The sequence below is a fragment of the Stylophora pistillata genome, chromosome 11 (genome assembly GCF_964205215.1).
Source record: "Stylophora pistillata chromosome 11, jaStyPist1.2, whole genome shotgun sequence".
Lineage (NCBI taxonomy): Eukaryota > Metazoa > Cnidaria > Anthozoa > Scleractinia > Pocilloporidae > Stylophora > Stylophora pistillata.
Window position 1 is genome coordinate 24,412,395 of NC_142529.1, and position 10,000 is coordinate 24,422,394.

The 10,000-nt window shown below is 37.3% G+C and overlaps 1 protein-coding gene across 1 annotated transcript; it reads left to right on the forward strand.

Annotated features, from left to right (window-relative positions):
• Window positions 1-3,609: 3,609 nt before the first annotated feature.
• On the forward strand, window positions 3,610-5,241 carry LOC148720760 (melanocyte-stimulating hormone receptor-like). Its single transcript, XM_088739328.1, has one exon. The coding sequence runs from the start codon at window positions 3,610-3,612 to the stop codon at window positions 4,549-4,551; it is 942 nt and encodes a 313-aa protein (XP_088595454.1). The 3' UTR covers window positions 4,552-5,241.
• The last annotated feature ends 4,759 nt before the right edge of the window (window positions 5,242-10,000 follow it).

Genomic DNA, 10,000 nt, shown 5'->3' on the forward strand with positions numbered 1-10,000 from the left:
ACTTGTATTGTTAAATCTTACCGCTCCGCTCCGGAGCGCGCCTCAATGTTGCAAAGACGGAGGCCATGTGGTTGGGTGCATGCCGTTCGCGCAGCGATCAACCACTTGGCCTCGAATAGGTAACCAAAATTAAGATCTTGGGCGTTGTCTTCGGTCACAATGCTGAATTTGATAATTGGCAACCGAAGCTCGAGAAACTAGAACAACACCTTAATCTTTGGAAATCTCGATCACTCTCTCTCGTGGGGCGATCTCTTATTGTTAATGTATTAGGTTTAAGCAAGCTTCTTTACTTATCCACGGTGTTATGTATACCACAATGGGTCACTTCTAAAGTAAACAATCTAATTTGGCCATTCATTTAGGGATCTCGAGTCGAGACTGTCAGCCGAGCGACTTGTTAACAACCCCTTTCTAAGGGTGGTCTCGGCATATCGAACTTTCAAATCAAAGGAAAGTCTCTTAAATTGGCTTCAGTAATTTCTAATTTAGACAGCCCTGATTCAAAATCTTTTTATTTGACCAGATACTTTCTGGGCTCTAGACTAGCTTCTTGTCGTTCGGAGTGGCGTTCTCTTCGAGACAACTCCACTCCGAGCACACAGATTTTAACTCCTTATTACGAGAATGTTCTTTTAGCCTTCACCACTCTACGCGGGATTCTTTCCCGCAAGGAGTGGTATGATTTTGAATTTCCATCCATAAATGCTATCAAACCCTCCTGAAAGAGAACTCTACCTCCCCAATTCTTCATCGCTTTGAGAATCCCTTTCTTCCGATTGGTTTTAATCTAGACGATTTCTGAAAATTAGCTCGTGATGACTTTACCGAGAATTACAAAAACGATATACTCTGGTCGATCAAATTTCAGTGAGTCGCCATTAAAGTTCGCGACTCACTGAAGAATTGGGGCTATATTGATTCAGATAAATACGCCTCTTGTTCGCGTAAAGAGACCATTGATCATTGTTTCCTTAATTGCTCCCGAGTGAAACCTGTATGGTCCCACTTCATTCCCATCATTTCCTCGGTTCTTGATACTAATTTTTCTTCCTCTTGTACATGTGTTTTCTTTTTCCGTTGGATCCCTATTAACTCCAAGAACTCTCGCATTGCCCGATTTTTGATTAAAACAATTATTTTTGGCATCTGGAAATTTCGAAACAAATCTACCTTTCATAATGGAAATGATTCTGCTGAGGGCATAACTCGATATATCCTCGGGGATATCAAAGCTAGAATCGCTTGTGATTTCTTTAGATTCCCGCTTCCTAGCTTTAGAAATGCCTGGGAGCTCCCATCAATTTGTATAATTGAGGGGGACTCATACAGACTAGTAGTGTAAATATTAGCCTTACTCCGTATACTGCATTTATTAAATAGATCATTATTATCACTACATTAGTTTCTTAGAACATTACATTTACTGAATAGCTTTCTTGTATTAGTTAAAATGAAATAGTATTAATAGTAATTTCATTAGCGTATTATATTAACGAACACTATAGACTTTGTAAATATTAGCTTTAGATCATTATCATCACTACATTAGCGTATTATGTTAACGAACACTATAGACTTTGGACTGTTAGATAATTTAGTTGGGGCCAAGCCAACTTAGGTGGTTTGTTACAAATAAACCCTTTTCAAAACTTAAAAAAATATATATCTAAATAAGTAATTCGACAGATCGAGTCTTAATAGTTCTCTACTCATCTCTCGACGTCCAACCGTATAGAACCGACATTTTTATTCAAGTGTATTTTTAATTACTTAAGGTAAATCGTCAATTACTCAGGAGAATCGCAACAAAAATCATTCAGTCACCTGTGGTGTACAAGACTGCTTGCTTAAAAAGATGGGACCACAATCTTCTTCAACTTTTAACTGTCTCGTGAGCATAGGAAACAATCACGATCACTTGGCGTACGTAAAAGACCAGGCCTAGGGTAAATAGTGAATGAAACAGCTACATGTAGGACATAAAGGGTATAGTGAAGTAATATACATACACCTATCATCGTTTCGTTCCTGATTCGTGCGACACGTAGAGAAGAAAACTTCAAATATTTTAGAATCAATTTGCATCAGTAACCATACATTAATTTTGAACTGTTTTATATATTAGCCTTCTCCATTTTCCCCAAGACCTATTACCGTTTTCAAGTTGGTCTATATTCTCTTAGTTTCCTAGTCTCCCTCGCAGCTGTTTTTAGTCTCGTCACACAACGCTCCTCCCAACAAACGGCTGCTCACATTCGAACAACATTCTTTTCCACTACTTTAACCAATCACCATTCGGGTTACTTATGTCGAGAACTCTGCGCGCCAAAGTAATCTAACCAATCATATTGTTTCTTTCATCTTGGAGTTCAAAGCTTTCACTCGGGGGTCTTACTGTCAGTTGACTAGGGAAAGCTTCTAGCACAAGTCCGTTTGGATGGCTTCGAATAGGAGACACCAATAGAACCAATAGGAAATCTCTCCGGAGTATAACATACCTGTTGGCTGATCGCGGTAGAAATATTAGAATTGGCTGTAGCATCAGAAGTACAAGTGGTATTGATCGGATCAAATTGTAAACATTTCGAGGATTTCCCACGGCACGAAGCTTGGATTTCTCTACCGTCGCTCTCAACGTTCAATAAGCGCTTCGTTCTGGGAAGTTCGCGATCCTTGAAGATTCCCTTCAATTCATCTTTGAGCTCTTCAAGATCATCAGAGGCCTTTTTAACTTAATCAATCGTCTGTAGCAAGTTTTACAAACTGACAACTCGCTGGTCGCTGAATAGCAGCTCACATTCACATCTAGACAGGAACAAATAGTCGCCGGAAAATCAAAAGAACTTTTTCCAAAAACATAAATTTTTTCTTTTCTCTCAACTGAAGTGGAACAAATAAAGCAACGATCACTTTGCAAAACCTTCTTCGGCGTTTCCTCCATCAAGAAAATACGATCAAATGCAGAATTTGAAAACGCGGGAAAAACGATATTGATTACAACCTCTTCTGCTCTGATTGTTCACATAAGAAACGCTGCCAGTGAGTTCATTGGTGCAAAGACAACAAAGGGAAAGGAATGTTGTTCGAACGTGAGCAGCCGTTTGTGGGGAGGAGCGTTGTGTAACCAGACTAAAAGCGGTTGCGAGGGAGACTGTTAGTTTTCCTAAGCTGATGATAATTCATGGCGTACCGAGAGCATATGAATTCATTATTTACACTATTATCCGGGTCAAGGTAACGAATCCGATCCAAAAAACACGTCGGTCGCTGCGTAGGTCAAAGCATCGGCCAACAATTTGGGTAAAGAGGGCGTCTTATTTATGTCGAAATGTGAATTTATCCCATATCAAAAGCCTTTTTTTTTCTTCCACATCATTTCCAATTCAAATTCGCTGCAAAACTAACAGTTTTTTTTCTCCTTCTTATAACACACCGGACACCTTTAGGGCATTATGTATAATCAGACGCTACTGAAGTCTTCAGGCAATTTTTGTTTAAAAAAGTATGGTTTAACTGAGTGATCTTTACTGGGAGAGGGTTTGTTAAGGTAAAATTTTACTCGTTGTAGCTGTAGATGACCTGCAACATAATGCAAATGACTGGAGAATGATGGCGAGAACAAATATAACGGAAAGTGAAATACGAACGAAACCATTTGAAGGATGGGAATGCTCCTCCTTTTGGGTAGGAGAATTAAAACAACAGTCCATGTCATTCACAGCAGTCAACATTCTCCTCTCCATCACAGCATTTCTTGGGAATTCTCTTATCCTTGTTGCCCTTCGCAAAGAGTCTTCCCTTCATCCGCCATCCAAACTCTTGTATCGTTGTCTGGCAATAACTGACTTGTTGGTTGGTCTGGTTACTCAGCCTCTCTATGCCACCTATTGGACGTCCGTGGTTCACGAACATTGGAGCCTTTGTCGATACTCATTCGACGCAGCCGGCGTAGCAGGCTATGCGTTAAATTCAGTGTCTTTGTCGACGTTGACAGCCATAAGTGTTGACCGACTTCTCGCCATGCTGTTGGGACTCAGATACAAAGAGATTGTAACTTTGAGGCGCACGTATATCATTTTAGCTATCCTTTGGGTTATATCTCTGGTCGCTGGTTTATTTTTTTATCTCAACTACCATATAATCTTCTGGTGCAGTCGTATACTTATATCATCTTGCCTGGTTATCTCAATCGCCTCGTACACAACGATTTTCCTCTCTCTAAGTCATCATCAAGCTCAAATACAAGATCGTGTTCAACAACAACCGTGCCAGCCAAATGCACTGAACATAACGCGATACAAAAAGGCAGTGTACAATGCACTGTGGGTGCAGTTAGCATTAGTTTTCTGTTATACACCTTTTTTTACGGTGGAAATTGTTATCACTTTTAGTAAAAGCCGATCTCCTCATCTCATCATACTCAGGGGAATGGCAAATGTCATGGTTCTCTTTAACTCAACTTTAAACCCAATTCTTTACTGCTGGAGGATTAGTGAGGTGAGACAAGCAGTAAAGCAGACAATCAGACAAGCAATCTGCTGTACATAATGTAACCCTTGTTTCGACGTTTGGATGAAGCTATTTGAGAATTACGGATTTTGGGAGAGAAGAGTAAACATGCCATTCGTTAAAAAGAGTAAGGAAAACTATAAATAGTCTTTTGTATTCGAATTATCTAAAGAACAACTGACAGGTAAACAATTTTAGTATAGTAACCACAAAAGAAGAATAATACGTCTCCAATCGGCACATTTTTTATTATGCAGCGAAGGCAATTTATTTTGGAGTCAGAATGCACGAAACTCCGTAATTCACCGACACTGAAGTCTTTGTCGATATTCATTTAAAGCAGCCAGCGTAACAGACTATGCGTCACCGGTTTAATGTCTTTCGTTTGTATAGTATTAAATATATTAATCAGTAGTTTCACTAGCAACCTTTGTGGCTTCCTTTGGTGTTGATGTATGGGATCCCATGACAATGGGTTCCCACTCCACTGATGAACAATCTCGTGATCAATGGGTAAAAAGGAAAAAAGTGTATGCAAGGGTAGGGATGAGTGTGTAAAATGAACATAAAAGTTAGGTGTTAAAATTGAGGGAGCGACTTCTGTTACAACAGCACGCTCCTAAACTCAATTTAAAATTGTAAAAAATATGTTATATATTATTAAAATAAAAAATAAAATCAAAATAAAATAAAATAAAATGAAGTTAATATATTATATAAGAGTAACTATTAGAAAGAGTGGGGAAGCATTTAGGGTTTAGGGTTAAATTGCTAATGTTATATTAGAGTATTGGTTATAGTTAGGGTTAGAGTTATATTAGGAATAGGGTTATCGTTAGTTAGGGTTAGTGTTATTGATAGGATAGGATAAAAGGATTGTTGATAAAAAGAAAGTATTCTTCTTTTACTATTATTTTTTATGGACAGGTGACTGCAGGGATGGGAAGGATATAGGTAGAAGAGGAGCAGTCTTTACTCCTATTACCCTCTTGATAAGTGGTTGTAGGGGATGTGATGAAAAACTGTGTTAGGCATTTTAAATTATAGATGACATATAAAGAGAACATGGTATTTTTAACACTTTTCCTGTGAGTTTATGGTGAGGGGTTATGTTAAAATGTTTTGGGGTGGGGTGGGCTAAGGGTCCAGGTCTATATTTGTTTTTAGGGGGGGGGGGAATAAAAAGAATAAATTTGAGGTAAATAATAAGGAACTTTGTGTGATAAGAAGGATCTGTAAAGAGCTAATAAAATACATATATTATCAGAATACTATTATATATTATAGTATAAGGAGTTGGATCGAGGAGTGGTAAAAGAAGATGTGAAGTGTCTATGAAAGTTGTTCAAAGATGGAGAGAAATGGAAATCCACCGGCCGGGTGAGGAGAGAAGGGGGCATCGGCACCAATGCTCCTAATGGTTGTGAGTCGTCAGGGGCAAAGCATAACCGAGGGAGGATTTTTCTAGCCTGGTACCAGGTCAATGGCTGACATCCTCGTGCCGAGTCCTTTTTGAATAAAGCGAGAAAAACTACACAATTATAGTGAGAAATTAGAGAGTCGTTTGATTAGTCATTCCTCTTGACTAATCTTGTTGTCAAAATAATGTAGGGAAGTGTAATTGAAAAAAATTTTAACCACATTACAGAGAGACGACTTGAAAATTAGCGATTTTCATCATGTTGCTAAACTAAAGGGAAAACAAACTTTGGGGATGTCTTGTGAACATCCCTGGTTGATCCCATTCATTGATCTTAATGCCATTGATGTTTGATTTCACCTCTTGACTAATCATGTTGTCAAAATAATGTAGGGAAGTGTAATTGAAGAAATTTTTTTACCACATCACAGAGATACGGCTTAACAATTAGCGGTTTTCATCATGTTACCAAACTAAAGGGAGAACAAATTTTGGGGATGTTTTATAAACATCCCTGGATTCAATCAGCAGCTATCAGGGTGCCTCCTATTAGATACAATCACCCGCCATTTCTCCTTTAAAGAAATATTCCCTGTCTTATTTCCAAATCAAATTTGTGAAAATATCAATTGAAAAGGAAATTGAACCACTATGCAGTTACACGCTGTTGTAAATCAGTTAGGTTTTAAGTCTTATACGAAGAGAGAGGATAGAAAGAGAATGAACGAAACTAAAAAAGTATAAAGGATGTTAAGGAAACCTTGGTTCGTTACATAATATTTGGTTCCTACCCATTGTTTCATTTTCATGTTTGATTCGATTTAATTTCTTTTTATTTTATATTAATGAACGTGTGCAGATCACAGAATGTTGCAAGTGATTATTCCTATCCAATGATGGTTGGTGTGAGAAAGTTTTTGATGACTTCTAGTTTCCCCTATAGCTAGTGAATGTTTTACCAGTGATTTTTCTTATAATTTCGAAATTCGAAGCTGTGTTTATAAAATAGGCATCGCATACCTCCATAGACTACCCCCCTGACACGTTACGCTTTGGTGTTATCTGTTTTCTACCGAATTTGGCTCAATTAATCATGAAATGCTGCTCTAAAAAATTATTTAGGCTTTTATTATTTAATAATAAAAAAAGAATCATTTTACAATAACAACGCAACTTATAAAAACTGAAATTGCAGAATACGTTTTAGTAGAAGATTTTGTGGAGTGCTATCATGGGAAATATCTTATTGACTTTAAAAATAAAAAGCTGGGGGCATGAAATAAGTGGAAAAAGCCTCTATGCAGAACTCGGTTAAGATTTAACCCTCTAATCTATCAAATATTTTAGCTTGCACGCGATTGTTTTTAAATGCCTGTGACCGCATATCTCCCAGTAAAAACTAAGAAACATACAAGATAAGTATAACTACTCCGGTGATTATAGATATGCATGCGTTCTGATTAGTCGAGGATTGCGTCATATCTCGCTTCAAAGAATCGTACCAGAGTACATTGAAAAGTAAACATCCCACGCAGTAAACCGTAGGCTGTTCGTAAAGATTTTTTCCCGCGCTTTGCAAAAACATTTTTAGGATGATAAACACAATAGCCTCCATTGATGCGAAAATATGCTCGTATGTCACGTTGTTGGGGCGTTGTCAGTTCATCGAATGCTTTTTTCTCATATATATCTAAAAATTTCCCAGTTTGTCTTGACTACTGTCGATATTAGTGGATTTGTTATCTACGTAAAGTTTAACGCTCTTCGACTGATAACAATTGCTTAAAGCTCTCGGCATTTACATAAACAATACTTGACTTACAGGCAACCAAACTTCCTTTAATCCAATCCAGTTACTTTCCGCGGGTGCTGGCCGACAAAAACAACTCTACAAAGAAATTAAGAAAAAGTGATACAACCTATATCACTTATAGGATATTTCTCCTACGTTTTTCTCGCTTCTCAATTCAAGGTAGCTTTTAGTCTATTGCTTTACTAACCGATAGAATTCACAGAAACGTGGAATCAAAACACACAGCTGTCAAAGATCAAACGGACTATTCTATATACTTTTCATGCATGGATATTTTACCGATAGCTCTTCTGAGTTTTGAAGAACATTTTTTGCTATTTTCTTGTTTTAGGACTGTTCTACTTTCAACAGCTCTGCAGTGGAAAGTAAAAATTTCTTTCTTGTTCGATACAAGTAAGAAAACAGTTGTTGGAATGGAACGAAGAACTACAAAGCTAAGGGAAAAACGATTTCGCCACAACAGGGAATGTAATGGATAATGCTGTTACAAGGTTTTGTAAAGAGTTTCCTTTGTCGATTTTTGTTTGGCAAAGCTCCCTTTGCATCGAAACCAAGAGCAAACTGCTGTGCTATTACCATTCAAAGCCTAGCAATATTATATTGTAGAACTATCTACCCAATTCCCGAAGATCACTCATCTAATATCTTTTAACATTTCAAAGTTTGTATTTGACCAAGAGATCATTTTCATTGACACCTATTTTCAATGGGCCACTTTCGATTTAAAAGAGAAAAAGGTTTTCTAGCTATGTGTTCACTATTTCAAGAAGAAAACAATGATTCAAACTCTTTTTCACTCAGTGGGTGTTTTCTCAATTAAGTCACCGGACAAAAAGGTCATGATTTATTGGCAACATGTTAACTAACTGCGTCAAAAGGAATCGTTCAAAGTGAACAAAAGGCGTTTACTAAAAATGCGATGTTTGGCTCTGTATCTCACCACTTTCCGTGTTTCCTTTTAAATACATTGTTGGAGCCTAAGATAAATTATGGCACTTCTGCTTTTCAGAAAAAAAAAAAAAAAGAAAAAAAGATTATTTGATCTGAGGCTAGTCAGGTGCTTAAGCAGAATTATACTGTCAGATGACTCAAATGATATAGTTCTTCCAACTGTCACACACTGTTAACTCAACGTAGTCTTTCCTAAACAAAAGGTACATATATTCTTGCAAAGCTCGGTTCTTTTATTACGTAACAAAATAATGGACTGCAAATTCTTAGTGAAAATATTTGACGATGAATCGACAAAAATAGTACGTCTCGAATAGAATACGCATGTGTAATATCCGGGCCGGAATTTTGATTGACAATTATCTTTCCTGAAAGCAACATCTTGATTATATCATCGAAATCTAGAATAGAAATTAGTACTTTTCCTAGACTAAAAACACTTTGTACCATGTACCAATCCTTTCAATATCTGCCTCTTGTTAATCGAACCTTGCGTATTTTTATGGTCTTGTTAAATGAAGAAGCAAAGCAGTCTCTCCGTTTGGCGTTTTATTTGCGGAGAGCATTTAAAAAGCTTTACTACAAGATTCCAGTTTCTTTAAAATGCAACATTGAAAGTCATCGTACTCCGTCTAATATTTCTGAACTGCTAACTCGTTCCAAATAAGTTTATCACCATTTGAATTCAGCCTTAGGCTGCAAGTGATCAGAAATAAAGTATATCATTATTATTATTATTTTGCAAGGCTCACAGCGAAAGAAAATGGAATTAGAAAGGCCTTCGAACAAGAACTGAAGAATCGGTTACAAACAATGTGGAGAGAATGAGAAATGATCAACGATTCCTTGAGCAAGACTTTCACGACTGCAGGAGAGAGGATCCATGGTTTCAAGTAGACGAATTACGAAGGAAGTCGGAATAGATACAAGACCAGGAGAAAGGAAGTCAAATGGGTAACTCACTTTATTAAAGTCTTGAAAATGGGGAGATAAAATTCTTACTTGTATTATTTCTAAATCTCTAATGTACCTTAGTTACTCTTTTTCTTCCCCTAGTTACTCTGCATTTGTTATAGAATTAGTCTGCTTTTATAAAATTGTCTTATTTATCACATTCATTTTTCCAGTTATTCACTTAATCTTCTTTTATGCCGTATGAGTTTGATTCCGCAGATGTGTTGCTTAAGTTGGGTGCCCCGTCTTGAAAGGCTCCGCTGACCGCAGGCTACCTAGTACTCTGTATCTCAATGAGATATTAAGGCAACTTAAGGCAACTTAAGGCAACTTAAGGCAACTTAAGGCAA

Excerpts from the sequence above, each read along its gene's own strand:
- LOC148720760 (XM_088739328.1), top strand. The coding sequence starts at position 3,610 with ATGATGGCGAGAACAAATATAACGGAAAGTGAAATACGAACGAAACCA.